Genomic DNA, 20,036 nt, shown 5'->3' on the forward strand with positions numbered 1-20,036 from the left:
TAACATCATCTAATGTATCTATGACATCAGATACAAGTAAACATTTGGTAAGTACAACTATAATAATCTTTAAAATACAACACCGTGCATCTTTTAGATTATTACAAAGAAGTAGGCCTATATCGTGAGAGACGCAACACAAGGACATAACGCATAACGCAGGTAGTTGACCAATCACAAGCGAAGACTTATTTGAACTGTCGCTTGTCATTGGTAAACACGCTTTTGCGTTGCGACCTAGTTGGAACCAAGATTTAGTCTTCCTAAACCATTATTGACAAACCTTTAATGAGGTAAATCTTTGTCGGATTTTAATTATTACAGAAATAATAATAATGGTAGTGTTATATAGCGCCTAATACTATGTTTTTAAGCGCTTTACATATACAAACATGATCTATAAAATATCCTAAGATAACCACAAACAAAATTAATAGCAGATGAACCATTTACACCGCTCCATAATCCAGCACATCTCCGGAACAATATTTTGCAAGCTGTGAAATTTTGAGTGTAAATCCCTTTAACAAAACTTGTTTACATGGAATTATAATTTTGGAAAGTGTTTGAATTAGTTTGTGATTAATTTTCGACGTCAATTGTAAGAAACATAATTCAGTACAAAAAGTATGGTCAGATTAACTTCTACCGTATATGAAGGAAATAAAATAACATTATGTCATTTTGCTCCATACAGACGTTTAATTGGAGTCTTGAAACTCAACAATTTATTCTTGGTTCTTTGTATTATGGTAATACCATTACACCCTTTTTCGCCGGTTGGTTGGTTGGAATATTTGGTGGCTCACCCATTATTCTACTGGGAACCTTGTTGATGTCTTTGATGATGTTATTGACGCCAGTAGCTGCAGAAGTAGGAGTTTGGTTATTGGTAATAACTAGAATCGTTGATGGAATGGGACAGGTAATTTTTAGTTTAGAATGTCTAGGCCAAAACTCCCTGAATCACTAGCATTTTACCCGCCCGCTCCTCAGACACTATGCCATTATTATATTTTAAAAGTTTATTATTACGCCATGGATAACCTGTTTTTTTTTTTTTTTTTTTTTTTTTTTTTTGTAGTGCAATATCAATATTTTACCAGTTGGTTTCTATATCTTTTCTATATACTCTTAAAATATCTTTTTTACTAGGGATTTGTTTATCCGGCGACATTTAACCTTATTACTAACTGGTCGAAGTTGAATGAACGTAGTACATTTATATCAATTTCTGCCTCAGGTACCTATTTTTTTTTTTTATTAATAGGCAAGTTTTATTTTTTAATAAATAGGCATATTTTGTTAAAATGAGGTATGGACCGGGTTTTGAATTCCGATGTCGGAAAATTATTATAGAAAGAATAGAAATCGAAAATCATCAAATAAGCGTCACAGCCACTATTTATATCGAACGAACTTGTTTATATTTAAAGGACTTGGTTTTGGTCCAGTATTGGCGAGTTATATATCTGCCTCACTTTGTTCAACTGATTTCTTAGGAGGATGGCCATCTACATTTTATCTATTTGGTAAGAAAACTCATATGCCTGGAAAATACCATTGGTAGAAACATACCATTAAGCCTTTGTGTGCAAACTCCAAGTTCGCCAAAAAGTTTTCCGAAGTTTGCTAGTGTAGACTAGTTGACAAACTGCTGAAAACAGAAGAAGCAGAAGCCTAATATTATATTTATTTCCCCCAGAGAATATAATATATACAGCAAAACAAATAAATATAAACACAATATATAAATATAAAAAAGCTTTATTGAGGAGCTGATAGCAGTGGGACAGCCAGTCGACAAATCGTGTCAAATTTCGACTCGGAGAGGGCGCCCTACTTTTCTAATTTAGTCCAAAATTGCTAAATTTTAGGGTGTTGGAAAAACACAATATTTGTAAATTTAGCTGATTATCGGAAAAATATTGTTAGTGAAATAAATTCATAAATGGTTTTAATATATTGTCATGTAAAATTAAATTAAATGTATTTGAACAAAACGATAATCTGTAATTTAACGGCAAAATCAACCAATGTCTTTTTTTCGAAAATGTACCCTAGAAAATCATTAAAATAAAATATTTAGATAAATTGAACAGTCCTGAATTTAAAATCCCTGTTAGAAAAATTAATAATCTACAGAATACGATATTAAGATACAAAATTCGGTGGTTGGGATGCAGCTCCGACTATTCAAACTAAAGGTACCACTATTTGTTCCATCAAAAACTAGCGAAACCGCCATTTTGTAAACACATCGTCATCGTGTTTATGAATTTATTTATATCGAACGATATAATTGTCCGCGTATAAGAATTCATATAAATAAATACATTCCAATACAACGTATATTATTACTTGTTTATTTATCACAGTATACATTTTAGTTGAGGAATATTTATCATAACTATTATAATAGCTTTTATACGAGTCCGAGGCCTAGCCCTATTAGCGACCGATTGTTCCAGGGGCGGAAAGTCACTTAGTGACGTTGTGATCGGGCGCGTCGGGCCTAGCTAATATTAATAATATGACCTGAAATAAGCGGCTAACAAGAACTGTTATATACTTGCTTACAATTGTTTTGTTATTGATGAACAAACAAGCAATTAGATTGAATAACAAATTATTTATTCATTTTTTTTTGGGTAAAAACATGTACAAACTACTACTAGTACTGTAGGCCTATAATATAAATTATAATATTTATAGTAATTATTAAACTAATACAGTATTAATAAAATATAAAATAGGCCTAACATACAATAAATATTCAATTTTTAAGGTCTACCACATGACAATAACATAATTTACAGAGTATAGTGTAGTACGTTTGCATTCAACATAAATATTTGTATTGTAATTCATCTAAATCCTCTGCAACATACATATATATTTGTAATTCAACATTTTGTTTTAAATAATTAAATTATAGTTTGGGTATGACAATGTCGGTAGGTACCGGTGTCATCTTTTTATCCACTTCACTCTCAGTTTGAAGTCACAAAGACAAAGAACTCTGCATCATCAACGATTCCTGAAAGTGTCAGAAAAAATAATAAATATTATTTAAAAAAAATGTTAATGTCTGGTTGTACTGTATATATAATTATAATATTATATGATGACATAAAAGTAAGGCAAATGGAAGCTGTATTTTATTAATTAAATTACAGTATTTACTATTATTATTTATATAATCTAGGCCTACTAGTACTAGAGTAGCCTGCTAGGCATCTATTGAGCCTAATAAATCAAATAATAAATGAAAAATAAAATAATAATATTAATAATACTGATTGAAAAAAAAGTATTTTTTTTTGCGGGGATCAGATCACCAGGCTAGGCCGGCCAGGACCAATGATACTCGTAATCAGTACAACTTATAACGACTATCGGATCAGCATCAACACAGTACAACACACGTCTCGCTATCGCCTATACTGACACACGTGTCTCGCGTTGCCGAAACCACGCTCACAGCTAGAAAATGTACCTACCTTTCGAGGCCTGAGAATACACCAACAAATTTTGAACAGGATAGAAATATATCATACTCGATTAAACTAATATTATTCTTGATAAAACAATTGATTATAATTTTTTTAATTTGTTGGGATGCACCTCCGACTATTCAGAAAATGGACAACAAAACAGTAGTCAAATCGTACCACATTTATAAATTTCACGAGTCCCGACTTCAGTCGCCGAATGTATTGTATTAGCTTCGGTTTCTTTGAAGGAAACCGATTGGTTATTCAATAATACTTATTAGGAAATGCTTTTACCATAATAGGTAATGTTGGGCGGTTCTTAAATATTCATGAGAGCTTAAAATAAAACAGCACTTATTTGCTAGGCGACGAAAAATCGTGGTTTCAGTTTTCAACGATAGGTGGCGCTTCAAAATCGTCAATGCGGAAGTAAGTCGATTTTACACGATTTAACGGTCAAAACGCGAAGTGGCTTTCCCACTGATAGGAGGGAAGGAGGGCATACCAAAAGGGAGTTTTCATACAATAAACAAAGCAGCACCAAATCAGCAAAAACAAAAATAATCAAATTAAACTAAAACAAAAACCATAGGCAATACAATTTAAGCTTTACAAACAGTAATTTTTTTAATTTCTACTACATTTACCATTTCGGATTGATGGGGAAAGAGCGTTCCAATCACCAGTGATTCTATGACAAAAGGAATATGTAGGCCTAAGTCCATTGCATCTTCAATTTCTATTACAGTAGGATATTTCTTACAAACGAATACAATAGCCAACTTTATTTCGGAAACAAACAATTTGCTAAATGTTTCTAGTGTAGATTAGGCTTAAAAGGAAAAAATATATTCTTCTATGAAACACGGTTTTCAAGAAAGTTGTGTATACCGAGGCGAATTAATAATGGCAATGGATAGCCAAACGTGATTGTAAACTCGTAGACTAACGAATTATATACAATGTCGTCTTCCTACGTTGTCATTCATGTTGTCCTTTAAAGCTGATATGGACTTCTTTGCATTGGAATTAAATTATCATTTTTATTTTAGGTGTAGTTGGTATGTTGTGGTGTATTGGCTGGTGTATTGTGGGATCGACTGACGTAAACAGTAACAGGTGGATATCAACGATTGAAAGAGATTCTATATTATTTTCTCAAACTGAAGAAATAAAAAATGTAAAGAAAGCCCGAATTTTATAATAGCATCCTAGCTTATGAACATTTGTTATAGCGAATCCGAAGTATAACATTTATATACAAAAAAATGGGTTGAATGCTTGTATCCTTATATTAGGCAAACCACTTTACTTACCGGTACTTTCACCTTGCCCCAGGTGTACAAATGGGTACATAGTAAGGTCAAGACACAAGTTTGCGTTATTATTATTAACTGGTATGGGAGTATATTTCCAAACGTCTTTAAGCACAAAAATGTATAATAATAATTATATACAACTAGAGGGTGAGCTCGCTTCGCTCGCTCCCCCTCTAGGAAGTGTAGACGATGGTTCTCGGAATGATAATGTTCTCCTTATACATTTTCTGTCGGTTACCATTATTGAAAATGCTTGACATTCGTAAAACTGAACTACTTTGTTTCACAGTGTTTTAGATGATTAATAACATTTTAAAGTATAGTTTTTATTGTTTGGTAGGGCCCTTTGGGGAGGCGGAGGTCATTTGAGGGAGGTGCTTATTCGAGGGATATATGTTAAATTTTTTAGTTCTAATAATATGGTAACATTTATAATCAAATGAAATCCTCTCATAGATATGAAAAGTGGTAAAAAAGAATAACAAATGCTTGGTAAATTGCAGATAACAGTGCGGTGAATTCTACTACAAATAGTATAATTGTGTTATTATAAATATGTGGATGGACGTTTATTAGATAGTTAGGTTGTGGGGGTGGGGGGGGGGGGGTTATTATTCAAAGTGATGTTTTATTGGAGAGGCGTTTATTCAAATGAATACCATCCTAATAATTATTAATACATTATTTAATTTAATCATCTTTTGAAACTAACTGCCGTGACAGAGTGGGCCCAAGAAAGAAGACATTACGGCTTGCAACATGGGCAGACATCTCGGTCCTAACGGGACACAGGAAGATAGCCTACAGTTATTCCTGCAAGCTTCCTCAATAAAACTCAGCTATCGGGATTTCACTCGAAAAATGTCTTATCAAATCTCCCTATGTAATTTTATAATACTATTCCCCACAATATATTCTGATTCTTTATGGCGTATATTTAATTTGATCTTTATTAATTTGCAGTATAATTCCTATTATTTAACTACTGTACCTTCACACACGTGTGGTATGTTTTAAAATAAACAAAAAACTGAAATGGCTATGATTAATGGCCAATTTTTTTTTTCGTCTTCCAAAGGGACACTGTATTGATTGATGGAAAGTGCCTGTTTCACCTTTAGGGTCAAATCTATTATTTTAACTGCTCCCTTGTGTATAAAAGAGAGAAAATATTTGAAACTAAGGTGAACTTATCTTAAACCCGGAAATTACTTTGACCGGGAAGAATTGAAATTGAGAGGAAAATCCAATGTTGAAATCATAAATGTTGTTAAAAAACTCTTTATAATATCTTCCTAAGATATAAATATGGAACAATAGCGTCGGCGTGCACACTAATGTTATCAAATCTACGTTTCGCGGTACATCTCGGATAGATAAGGTAGGTATCCAAGGCGGAGATTTGTACCGAAGTTTTTGCATTGTGCTCGCCTATGTCAGAATTAACCATAATTTATATATAGATACTTCGAAGTTTCGCAACATTTTAGGTGCTTTATAAATCCAGGATATTATTATTTTATTTAATATTTTTATTTCTCAGGCAAGCCAGTATGAAGTACCGTGGAAAAAGATCGCACATTCACCAGTTGTTTGGACACTGTGCTTTTGCACCATTGGCTTCAATTTCGGATTTTTTTTTCTATTAACAGAGCTTCCGATATTTTTTGAAACGATTTTAGGATTTGAACTAAAAATGGTAATTGAGTACATAATATTAATCATTAACTAATTGTTCATTGGTGTTTCAGTTTTAAAGCTACTTTCACATCACGCCCCGATTCGGTCCGTCGCCCTGAGAAAAATATCGCGAGCGTTGAAGGTGTTTTCACACCTAGCACGTTGTCATCCGAGGTCATTCATGCTCACTGTTGATTGGTCAAAAGAAAAAAAAATCGTACGTCTTCAGTAAACAAGTGGATTCTTGAATAATCGCACCTGAGTCCGGGTTCGGTACGAATTTGGTGTGAACGATATTTGTCACGATATGTTTCTCAGGGCACCGGACTAAATTCGGGCGCGATATGAAAGCAGCTGCAGCTTAATATCCCATATACATTTTTGTTTATTTTTAATAATTGTTATTATTTATTTGATTAGAGGTTACAAAGAGAGGTTTATTTTAAAGTTTAACTATTAATTTTAATACTGATGAAGTGTAATGGTATTGATATAATTTGTAATAATTTATCCTTCAGATCTAAGATTGTAAAGTTGTTTAATGTTTATAATTGTATTCTTTGTTCTGTTTTAGTGGAGTGTTTATCTCTGTTAACTGTGCATGAATAGTATTTATTTGTGTTTTTTTAATCTCCTCTTCAGACCGGTTTATTAAGCACCATACCTCATTTTGTATTCTTTGTTGCTATGTTATTTGGAGGAGTTCTTGCTGACGCCTTGATATTTCATAAAATATTAACTGCTATTTCCACACGGAAGTTATTAGCCTGTTGTGGTAAGAAATATAATATTTCAAGAAGTTTAAAATGATCTATAAGCATATATCCTACCGTATATTATTGCACATGCGCAGTAGTGAAAATACATATTTTATCATTATTTAGTTCTGATGTAATTTTGTCTTTATCTAGCTCTTGGCATTTCACCAATGTTCCTAGTGTCCATTGGTTACGTTGCTAACAATGAAACACTGGCTGTCGTTTTAATGATTTGTGTGTTTGGTATGTGCCCGTTTTATATTCCATCAGTTGAGGCGAGTGTACTGGATATTGCGCCTAATCATTCCGGGTTATTAATTGGAATTATGTCGTCAGCATCACATGTGTGTGGATTCATTGCCCCAGCTATTGTAGGGATTTTAACTAGAAATTGTGTAAGTATTTAATTATTATGTAATGCGTGATTGGAATAAACAGACAGAGGTTTATTCCATAAATATTTCTGCTTATGTGTTTATTATTTTCAGAACACAATTTATCAATGGAGGAAAATGTTTTGGATTACAGCAGGGGTACAAGTGTTTGGATTAGTGACTTTTATGATCTTTGGTACTAGTGAGGTTCAAGAATGGTCCAAACTTGACAAATCCGACACTGATGAAGTGGTTCCTTGTATTGAGTCGGAAAAGGAAAGATGATTATATAGTTGTAAAGAAGCGGTGAAAACCCTCTTGCAAGATTATGAGTCAGCTGCAGAATGTAATTTCAAAGATTTTCCTTGCCGAACGGATCGGAAGTTTTTTGGTAGAAAAGATCTTAGATTTAAGAACAATTAAAGCAAACTTAAGCAAATAATTGTTATGATTTTAATCAGATGTTTATCGCTTGTATTCCTTTTTGTGTGTTTTTATTGACTGAGTAAATTGACTTCTAAAATGAACCAACGCGATCATTGGTACGTCGTGCTCGTTTAAATGATGATTTTGTATGCACGCACGCGTAAATTGATGATCTTTGACCCACCAAATTCAATCGTTGAGTGAACAATGATGTTATTTTATTTAACTGATTAGTGGTGGAGAAATAAGTACTGTATAGATAAATAGACTTACTGAATAAATCAACTTTCTAAAGATTTTAAATCGTTCCACTTTGTATAATATTAAGGCTGTGATGCATGACAATAATAGGCCTATAGTACAGCAGATTATGAATAAAAAGTAGAATACATACAGAGTCAGTGAGGTGTAAAGTTTAAGATTCGATATAGACCTCAGACCTACAGTATATAGTATTATTCACGATTAATTCGTTTGATTTCGAAAGACGGACATATCGGTACCTAAGCCAGAAAGTCTTATCAAGGTAAATATGTTTGATAGATCTCTTCTTATAACTGGTTTCTCGATGTCTTATTCAGGGTCTCTGAGTGCTTCATTAGGCCTACCATTTTTGTTGTTCAGTGGGAATGTATTTAACCAGAATAGTACTTTGACGGCGATGGTGGTTAGGTTGTTGGTTCATAAATTACACATTTTATAGCCACAACCCTCAAGCACAAAATACAACTGTTGAGGATCTTTAAGGTTTGTTTTTTTTCCTGAACATTTAATTCAACGTATGTTGTAATTATGTTTTTATCATGTTTACCACCAAAATTTAGAGTGAGAATCAATATCATAAGGAAAAATTGTTTCTATACTATTTAAATGAGGTAATAATTAGCATAATAAAGAACGAGGTATGTTTTTCTCATCGATAATGTTGGCTATTATAAGCACTTTCTTATCAGTGAGGGGGGGATAGTTGAAATTAATAATAAATGAAAACTTATATAGCGCCGGTATCCTCCACCCATGTGGCGCTCATGGCGCTTTGTGCATTAACAACGTGCGAGAACATCAGCGAATAGCGACGTCTTTAGGTTGGTCTTGAAACTGTTTAGACTAGTTGAGCATTTAACTGTTGCTGGTAAGCTGTTCCATACACTTGCGGCCGCAACGTAAAAAGATCTCTGACCCCACTGATTTTTCGCTCTACGCTCTTGAAGAAGGTTTTGTGACAATGATCGTAGGCCTCTGCGGGATGATTCGTAACGATCCACAAGGTCAGATAAATAAGCAGGAGCACTGTCATTTAGGATCTTGAATACAAACAACGCAAGTTTGTACTTAATACGTTGTTGAACAGGCAACCAATGCAAATCCATCAGGACAGGAGTTATGTGAGCGTTTGATTTTGTATTAGTTACAATTCTAGCTGCCATATTTTGCAAGCGCTGCAAACGTTGTATTTGAGATTTTGGTATGCCAAACAACAAGGCATTACCAATGTCAATTTTAGAAGTGACAAATGAGTGTACAATCAATTCAGCTGTTTTCTTGTTAAGATTACCGCGAATACGACCAAGGTTCCTAATCGATATGCATGCTGCTTTGGATACAGTTGTTATTTGTGCTTCCATAGTGAGATTACTATCCAGCATGATTCCCAGATTCCGGACCACCGATGAGGGAGCGATGTTAGAGTTTCCGATTCTGATATGTGTGATGTTGATTTTGGAGATGTTACATTTAGACCCGACGATAATAAACTCTGTCTTTCCATCATTCAACTTTAGGTAATTTGTTGTCATCCAATTGCGAACATCTTCTATACAGGCTTCCATCTTACTGATTGCTGCAGCAACATCCCTTTGCACTGGATTTACTGACACATAAATCTGTGTATCATCTGCATAGAAATGGAAATGTAGACTGTGTTTGCGAATAATGTCACCAAGGGGAAGCGTATAAATGGAAAACTGGCCAGGCCCAATTACTGACCCCTGTGGTACACCATATTCCAGGCAAGCTTCATCTGAGAATGCATCATTGATACAGACTAGCTGACGTCTTCCTGTAAGATATGACTGGAACCAGTTAAGAGCAACACCATTTATGCCAATGCGATTTCTCAGACGGGTTATCAGTCTTTGGTGATCAACTGTATCAAACGCTGCTGACAAATCCAACAACACCAATAGCGTTATTTTCCCATCATTCATTCCTTGTAACAAATCATTCTGTACCTTTAAAAGGGAACTCTCCGTGCTATGACATGCACGATATGCCGACTGGTAATTCTCATTTAAATTATGCTTTTGAAGATATGGAGTAATGCGTGATGTCACTACACGCTCCAGAGTCTTTCCAAGAAAAGAAAGATTCGACACCGGGCGGTAATTTTTCAGCGTGTTATGATCCAAGTTTTGCTTTTTTATTAAAGGACGAACGTGAGCAATTTTCAGTTCATCTGGCACTATGCCGGTATTAAGAGAATGGTTAATGATTTCCGTTATTATTGGAACGACTGCGTCGATACACTTCTTCAGTATAGAAGTAGGAACTGGATCTAACCTGCATGATTTTGTTGGTGATTTCATCAGAATGTTGCGGATCTCATCTTGAGATGCTGGTGTAAATGTTGTGAGATGCTGATGAACAGCTGTCACAGGCTCATTAAATGACATGTCATCAATCTTGAAGTCGTCTCTGATGATCTTGATCTTGTCTGTGAAAAACTGACAGAACCTGTTCGCAAGATCTAAGTCAGAAAGACTATCTAGGAGAGGTGATACCTGGCGATGATGAAGGAGTTGGTTAACAATTTTAAAAAGTCCTTTCTGATCTGCTGCATGTTCTTCACACAAGCCAATGTAGTAGTTGGCCTTTGCCTTTCTTACCATGGAATTTACATTCCTCTTCTGTGCAATGTAAGCTTGACGATCTATTTCCAGATGAGAGATTCTCCATTTCTTTTCAAGCTTACGCTTTGTTCTTTTCTCAGCATAGATGTCACTGTTATACCAACTAGTGTTTGGTCGGACCTTTACTGTTCTCTTTTTCGGTGGTGCGTGTTTGTCAAGAAGTTCACTCAAAGTGGTGACATATAGTCGTACTTTACTTGATAAATCAAGATTTGAGAGCGAAGTTCCGAGATCAGACTGTGTGATATCTTTACATAATGTCTCAAAATTTATAGCATTCCAATGACGAGTTTCGATGGATTTAGTGATTACGGGTGGCTTCTTGATAAGGAGATTACATGTGATTGCATAGTGATCTGATATACCATCAATGACATTAAGGTTTGAGAAAACAGGAGGATCAGATGAACGAGTGATCAGCAAGTCTAATGTATGACCATGTCGGTGTGTAGGTGTAGACACATGCTGTTGAAGACTGCTTGCTACAAGTAGATTCCGAAAATGAATTGCATCTGCATCATTTGGCATATCCACATGGATGTTAAAGTCTCCAACGAATAGTATGGGAGCCGGCTTCAATACATAGTGATCAACCAAAGTTGAGAATTCTTCAGTGAAAACATTTAGACTGCAACCCGTTGATTTGCTTTGAGTAAAATCTATATTCTTTTGTACACAAATATTGAAACAGAGAGGCATTTTAAAAAAAACTATGAAAAATAAAAGGTGTTATAACAAATGTTATTTTGCCAAATTTTGTATTTGACCATTTTATAGGAAATCATGTTTTTTATCTTAATTTCTGTTACAAATATTTTATTTATGTACAGATATTAAATTTAAAATTCATGCCTGTACCTGAGCTTTAACGTTATAATAGTGTCGTGCTAAATTGTGGCCCATTTACTTTGCACTTCCCATCATTCTCACCGTCACTGGTTTGCATATGATAAGCTAATTATTAATAGTTTTTACTTTAAAGGAGAATTACAAAATGAAAGAAAATAACAAATTTGAAAGTGAACCAATGTTACACAAAAATGGTAAGATTTAGTATAGCATTATATCATTAATCAGTAGTACTGTAGCTAAAAATAAAATAATCATAGATTTTTAAAAATTATAGTTTTAAAATTTTCATTGGGGCTTGCTTAATAATAAGTAGAAATAAAAATAATTGTTAGTACAGATTTGAAATGATGAATTTAAACCTCTTCAATTGTGTTTGCAGAAACTCATACTTTACTGCCGATTCGTTATATAATTGTGTTCATGTGCTTTTTGGCCGTCACACTGAACTATGCTACGCGAATGACCTTAAGTGTTGCCATGTTGGCCATGGTACCAAAGGGTAGCATGAATTTAACATCATCTAATGTATCTATGACATCAGATACAAGTAAACATTTGGTAAGTACAACTATAATAATCTTTAAAATACAACACCGTGCATCTTTTAGATTATTACAAAGAAGTAGGCCTATATCGTGCTTGGTTCACACTAGAGACGCAACACAAGGACATAACGCAGGTAGTTGACCATTCACAAGCGAAGACTTATTCGAACTGTCGCTTGTGATTGGTAAACACGCTTTTGCGTTGCGACCTAGTTGGAACTAAGCTCAGTCTTCCTGAACCATTATTGACAAACCTTTAATTAGGTAAATCTTTGTCGGATTTTAATTATTACAGAAATAATAAATGGTAGTGTTATATAACGCCTAATACTATTAGTAGAGCAGTTAACGCCATAAAAATAGCCAAGTTGTGCATTTTATTACCATGAAGCATGAAACTTTCCACAAAGTTTCTTTGATGTATATAGATTCAAAATATCGGGGGGTGCCAAGTGTGCAACGTCCGGTATGGCGGCCATCTTGATTTCAAAATGGCCACCATAAAAACAAAAAGTGTTCATATCTTGGCAACTATAAACAGTAGAGACTTGATTCTGGTGTTAAATTAAATTAAATTGTTCACAAACCACATATTTCTATTTGCTCTAATAAAAAGTTTCGTCCAAAAATGACCGGAAATGGCGTTTCTTCCAGTTTGACCTTTGACCTCTTATCTGTATATCTCAGTAACTACTGATCATTTTCAATCGATTTTGGTGTCATTTTGTTCAAAATAGAAACATTTATATTTGTAGTAATGAAACATTTTCACATAAAATTACTGGAAATACAATTTATAACCTTTGACATATATAATTATGTGAACATACTGTATGTGGTTTAATTGGTATAAATGCACCTAATTTTTTTACCGAAATAAATGACACGGAATTATTATTCTGAATTTTTAACTTTTGATGTGATAGGATAGGCATAAAGTATGACAGATCACTGAGATCATCTATGCCGACATGTTTGCTAAACTGTGGTGTCAATCGTTTTTTCGTTGCATCTAAAAAAATGTACTCCATTTTTATGGTAATGGGCCTTTGCTGTAAACCTTTCATCTGAATCCTTTTCCTCGATTTTCTCTAGTCATTGATTTTTTAGCAAAATCCGAACTAAATCAATTCGTAAAAGACATCTCAATATAATTATTCAAGTAATCCTCAAATTAGTGACATGGACCTACAATATACTGTTCTGTACAAGACCTATTTAGGCATCCACCTGGGCTTTCACTTTAAAGGTCTTGGTTTCCTAATCATACAAGAAACAATGTCTAATTTAATCAATCAAAGTAGTGGGTCCATCCACAGACAAAGAAGGGGGTATAAGACCGTCCACAGACAAAGACAGGGGTATAAGACCATCTACAGACAAAGACAGGGGTATAAGACCATCTACAGACAAAGAAAGGGGTGTAAGACCATCTACAGACAAAGACAGGGGTATAAGACCATCTACAGACAAAGACAGGGGTATAAGACCATCTACAGACAAAGAAAGGGGTGTAAGACCATCTACAGACAAAGACAGGGGTATAAGACCATCTACAGACAAAGACAGGGGTATAAGACCATCCACACACAAAGAAAGGGGTTTAATACCATCAACAGACAAAGAAAGGGGTGATACCATCAACAGACACAGAAGGGGGTATAAGACCATCCACAGACAAAGAAAGGGGTATAAGACCGTCCACAGACAAAGAAAGGGGTGTAAGACCATCCACAGACAAAGAAGGGTGCATAAGACTATCCACAGACAAAGAAGGGGGTGTGGGATCATCCACAGAAAAGGAAGGGGGTGTAGGACCATCCACAGACAAAGAAGGGAGTGTAGGACCATCCACAGACAAAGAAGGGGTGTAAGACCATCTACAGACAAAGAAATGGGTGTAAGACCATCCACACATAAAGAAAGGGGTGTAATAATACCATCAACAGACACAGAAGCGGGTATAAGACCATCCACAGACAAAGAATGGGGTATAAGACCATCTACAGACAAAGAAGGAGGGTTAGGACCATATTAACCGAGGAAGCATACAAAAATAAGATGCAATCAAAATAGGCCACTTGGAAAACAATAAATTGTAGAATAACTGTGGCTTAATTGTTGAAATAGAAAGGGTTCTTTGTAAGGTCATTAATAATATATTGATATAAACACGATCATCATACTATTCATTTGACAATCAAATACAGTCTGTCTCGAAAAGAAGCTCATACTATCACCTTTTCGAGGTTTTACGGTATTCAATAACATGTATGTTATTTCCTCTGTCAAACTATTAAAACTTTTAGCGAATCAGAAGGTGCCAAGATCATTGAACTAATGGTACCACCAAGCACAATGTTTACCAATTTTATGTACTACTGTATATACAATTTAAGTCCATTAATCATTTAATATAATTACGCCTATCAGGTTAATGTTCAAAATTTAGGTGCACTTTAGACCAACAAAAACCACCTCAGTATATTCACATAATTAAAAATCAATAAATTAATGTCAAAGGTCATAAATTGTATTTCCGGTCATTTTATGTGAAAATGTTTCATTACTACAAATATAAATGTATTTATTCTGAACAAAATGACACCAAAATCGATTGAAAATGACCAGTAGTTAAAGATTTACAAATACGAGGTCAAAGGTCAAACTGTAAGAAACGCCATTTCCGGTCATTTTTGGACGAAACTTTTCATTAGAGCAAATAGAAATATATAGTTTGTGAACAATTTGAGACCAGAATTAAGCCTCTAATGTGTATAGTTGCCAAGATATGAACATTTTTTGTTTTTATGGTGGCCATTTTGAAATCAAGATGGCCGCCATACCGGACGTTGGACACTTGGCACCCCCCGATATTTTGAATCTATATACATCAAAGAAACTTTGTGTCAAGTTTCATGCTTTGGTAATCAAATGCACAGCTCATGTCATTAACTGCTCTACTATATGTTTTTAAGCGCTTTACATATACAAACATGATCTATAAAATATCCTAAGATAACCACAAAAAAAAATTAATAGCAGATGAACCATTTACACCGCTCCATAATCCAGCACATCTCCAGAACAATATTTTGCAAGCTGTGAAATTTTTAGTGTAAATCCCTTTAACAAAACTTGTTTGAATTAGTTTGTGATTAATTTTCGACGTCAATTGTAAGAAACATAATTCAGTACAAAAAGTATGGTCAGATTAACTTCTACCGTATATGAAGGAAATAAAATAACATTATGTCATTTTGCTCCATACAGACGTTTGATTGGAGTCTTGAAACTCAACAATTTATTCTTGGTTCTTTGTATTATGGTAATACCATTACACCCTTTTTCGCCGGTTGGTTGGTTGGAATATTTGGTGGCTCACCCATTATTCTACTGGGAACCTTGTTGATGTCTTTGATGATGTTATTGACGCCAGTAGCTGCAGAAGTAGGAGTTTGGTTATTGGTAATAACTAGAATCGTTGATGGAATGGGACAGGTAATTTTTAGTTTAGAATGTCTAGGCCAAAACTCCCTGAATCACTAGCATTTTACCCGCCCGCTCCTCAGACACTATGCCATTATTATATTTTAAAAGTTTATTATTACGCCATGGATAACCTGTTTTTTTTGTTTTGTTTTTTTTTGTTGTAGTGCAATATCAATATTTTACCCGTTGGTTTCTATATCTTTTCTATATACTCTTAAAATATCTTTTTTACTAGGGATTTGTTTATCCGGCGACATTTAACCTTATTACTAACTGGTCGAAGTTGAATGAACGTAATACATTTATATCAATTTCTGCCTCAGGTACCTATTTTTTTTTTATTAATAGGCAAGTTTTATTTTTTAATAAATAGGCATATTTTGTTAAAAAGAGGTATGGACCGGGTTTTGAATTCCGATGTCGGAAAATTATTATAGAAAGAATAGAAATCGAAAATCATCAAATAAGCGTCACAGCCACTATTTATATCGAACGAACTTGTTTATATTTAAAGGACTTGGTTTTGGTCCAGTATTGGCGAGTTATATATCTGCCTCACTTTGTTCAACTGATTTCTTAGGAGGATGGCCATCTACATTTTATCTATTTGGTAAGAAAACCCATATGCCTGGAAAATACCATTGGTAGAAACATACCATTAAGCCTTTGTTTGCAAACTCCAAGTTCGCCAAAAAGTTTTCCGAAGTTTGCTAGTGTAGACTAGTTGACAAACTGCTGAAAACAAGAAGCAGAAGCCTAATATTATATTTATTTCCTCCAGAAAATATAATATATACAGCAAAACAAATAAATAAATATAAACACAATATATAAATATAAAAAAGCTTTATTGAGGAGCTGATACCAAAAGGGAGTTTTCATACAATAAACAAAGCAGCACCAAATCAGCAAAAACAAAATTAATCAAATTAAACTAAAACAAAAACCATAGGAAATACAATTTAAGCTTTACAAACAGTAATTTTTTTAATTTCTACTACATTTACCATTTCGGATTGATGGGGAAAGAGCGTTCCAATCACCAGTGATTCTATGACAAAAGGAATATGTAGGCCTAAGTCCATTGCATCTTCAGTTTCTATTACAGTAGGATATTTCTTACAAACGAATACAATAGCCAACTTTATTTCGGAAACAAACAATTTGCTAAATGTTTCTAGTGTAGATTAGGCTTAAAAGGAAAAAATATATTCTTCTATGAAACACGTTTTTCAAGAAAGTTGTGTATACCGAGGCGAATTAATAATGGCAATGGATAGCCAAACGTGATTGTAAACTCGTAGACTAACGAATTATATACAATGTCGTCTTCCTACGTTGTCATTCATGTTTTCCTTTAAAGCTGATATGGACTTCTTTGCATTAGAATTAAATTATCATTTTTATTTTAGGTGTAGTTGGTATATTGTGGTGTATTGGCTGGTGTATTGTGGGATCGACTGACGTAAACAGTAACAGGTGGATATCAACGATTGAAAGAGATTCTATATTATTTTCTCAAACTGAAGAAATAAAAAATGTAAAGAAAGCCCGAATTGTATAATAGCATCCTAGCTTATGAACATTTGTTATAGCGAATCCGAAGTATAACATTTATATACAAAAAAAATGGGTTGAATGCATGTATCCTTATATTAGGCAAACCACTTTACTTACCGGTACTTTCACCTTGCCCCAGGTGTACAAATGGGTACATAGTAAGGTCAAGACACAAGTTTGCGTTATTATTATTAACTGGTATGGGAGTATATTTCCAAACGTCTTTAAGCACAAAAATGTATAATAATAATTATATACAATACTTCGAAGTTTCGCAACATTTTAGGTGCTTTATAAATCCAGGATATTATTATTTTATTTAATATTTTTATTTCTCAGGCAAGCCAGTATGAAGTACCGTGGAAAAAGATCGCACAGTCACCAGTTGTTTGGACACTGTGCTTTTGCACCATTGGCTTCAATTTCGGATTTATTTTTCTATTAACAGAGCTTCCGATATTTTTTGAAACGATTTTAGGATTTGAACTAAAAATGGTAATTGAGTACATAATATTAATCATTAACTAATTGTTCATTGGTGTTTCAGTTTTAAAGCTACTTTCACATCACGCCCCGATTCGGTCCGGCGCCCTGATAAAAATATCGCGACCGTTGAAGGTGTTTTCACACCTAGCACGTTGTCATCCGAGGTCATTCATGCTCACTGTTGATTGGTCAAAAGAAAAAAAATCGTACGTCTTCAGTAAACAAGTGGATTCTTGAATAATCGCACCTGAGTCCGGGTTCGGTACGAATTTGGTGTGAACGATATTTGTCACGATATGTTTCTCAGGGCACCGGACTAAATTCGGGCGCGATATGAAAGCAGCTGCAGCTTAATATCCCATATACATTTTTGTTTATTTTTAATAATTGTTATTATTTATTTGATTAGAGGTTACAAAGAGAGGTTTATTTTAAAGTTTAACTATTGATTTTAATACTGATGAAGTGTAATGGTATTGATATAATTTGTAATAATTTATCCTTTAGATCTAAGATTGTAAAGTTGTTTAATGTTTATAATTGTATTCTTTGTTCTGTTTTAGTGGAGTGTTTATCTCTGTTAACTGTGCATGAATAGTATTTATTTGTGTTTTTTTTTAATCTCCTCTTCAGACCGGTTTATTAAGCACCATACCTCATTTTGTATTCTTTGTTGCTATGTTATTTGGAGGAGTTCTTGCTGACGCCTTGATATTTCATAAAATATTAACTGCTATTTCCACACGGAAGTTATTAGCCTGTTGTGGTAAGGAATATAATATTTCAAGAAGTTTAAAATTATCTATAAGCATATATCCTACCGTATACTATTGCACATGCGCAGTAGTGAAAATACATATTCTATCATTATTTAGTTCTGATGTAATTTTGTCTTTATCTAGCTCTTGGCATTTCACCAATGTTCCTAGTGTCCATTGGTTACGTTGCTAACAATGAAACACTGGCTGTCGTTTTAATGATTTGTGTGTTTGGTATGTGCCCGCTTTATATTCCGTCAGTAGAGGCGAGTATACTGGATATTGCGCCTAATCATTCCGGGTTATTAATTGGAATTATGTCGTCAGCATCACATGTGTGTGGATTCATTGCCCCAGCTATTGTAGGGATTTTAACTAGAAATTGTGTAAGTATTTAATTATTATGTAATGCGTGATTGGAATAAACATAGACAGAGGTTTATTCCATAAATATTTCTGCTTATGTGTTTATTATTTTCAGAACACAATTTATCAATGGAGGAAAATGTTTTGGATTACAGCAGGGGTACAAGTGTTAGGATTAGTGACTTTTATGATCTTTGGTACTAGTGAGGTTCAAGAATGGTCCAAACTTGACAAATCCGACACTGATGAAGTGGTTCCTTGTATTGAGTCGGAAAAGGAAAGATGATTATATAGTTGTAAAGAAGCGGTGAAAACCCCCTTGCAAGATTATGCGTCAGCTGCAGAATGTAATTTCAAAGATTTTCCTTGCCGAACGGATCGGAAGTTTTTTGGTAGAAAAGATCTTAGATTTAAGAACAATTAAAGCAAACTTAAGCAAATATATTTATTAGTACCTCCAGGATCTTAGCCCACCATAGTTCGAAAATGGCAATTATAATTTAAAATAGGAAATAAAAATATATATTAAGTGTCTCCAGGACCTCAGCTCCACCATGGCTGGTGCTGAGGTAAGAAAATTTGGAAAAATAGAGCTGCTCAATGGGCGGAAATGGCACTTAATTTCAAATATGAAATAAAAATATATTTATTAGTACCTCCAGGATCTTAGCCCATCATAGTTTTGAAAATGGCAATTATAATTTAAAATAGGAAATAAAAATATATTAAGTGTCTCCATGACCTCAGCCCCACCATGGTTGGGGTGAGGTAAAAAAAATAGAAAAATAGAGCTGCTCGATGAGCGGAAATGGCACTTAATATAAAAATTACCTCGCCCACATGGTCACTACTGGGGCTGAGAGGTGAAGAACATTTGGAAAAATAGGGTTGCTACGACGATGCAAATGGAACATAATTTGAAATATGGAAAACAAATTCTCCTAGAAGAAATTCTTTTTAAAATTAGAGCTTCTAATTAGTTACTGGAAATTGCCATTTCAAGGGTTGGGGTAG

General features: G+C 34.1%; 2 protein-coding genes across 3 annotated transcripts; both read left to right on the forward strand.

The window, feature by feature from the left end:
- The first annotated feature begins 11 nt into the window (after positions 1–11).
- On the forward strand, positions 12–7,918 carry LOC140049098 (sialin-like). Its single transcript, XM_072093924.1, has 9 exons — positions 12–47; positions 698–925; positions 1,156–1,243; positions 1,437–1,532; positions 4,550–4,677; positions 6,360–6,515; positions 7,139–7,271; positions 7,408–7,649; positions 7,743–7,918. The coding sequence occupies exons 1-9, from the start codon at positions 21–23 to the stop codon at positions 7,911–7,913; spliced, it is 1,269 nt and encodes a 422-aa protein (XP_071950025.1). The 5' UTR covers positions 12–20; the 3' UTR covers positions 7,914–7,918.
- Positions 7,919–8,461: 543 nt separating this feature from the next.
- LOC140049097 (sialin-like) lies at positions 8,462–19,336 on the forward strand. 2 transcript variants are annotated; one of them, XM_072093922.1, is made up of 11 exons: positions 8,462–8,580; positions 11,946–12,006; positions 12,195–12,373; positions 15,634–15,861; positions 16,088–16,175; positions 16,367–16,462; positions 17,265–17,392; positions 17,752–17,907; positions 18,532–18,664; positions 18,801–19,042; positions 19,138–19,336. In XM_072093922.1, exons 2-11 carry the CDS (start codon positions 11,958–11,960, stop codon positions 19,306–19,308), a joined length of 1,470 nt encoding a protein of 489 aa, XP_071950023.1. In that variant the 5' UTR covers positions 8,462–8,580; positions 11,946–11,957; the 3' UTR covers positions 19,309–19,336. The 2 variants fall into 2 exon arrangements, with proteins under 2 accessions (XP_071950023.1, XP_071950024.1); XM_072093923.1 differs by lacking the exon at positions 16,367–16,462.
- The last annotated feature ends 700 nt before the right edge of the window (positions 19,337–20,036 follow it).

The sequence above is a fragment of the Antedon mediterranea genome, chromosome 5 (genome assembly GCF_964355755.1).
Source record: "Antedon mediterranea chromosome 5, ecAntMedi1.1, whole genome shotgun sequence".
Taxonomy (NCBI): domain Eukaryota; kingdom Metazoa; phylum Echinodermata; class Crinoidea; order Comatulida; family Antedonidae; genus Antedon; species Antedon mediterranea.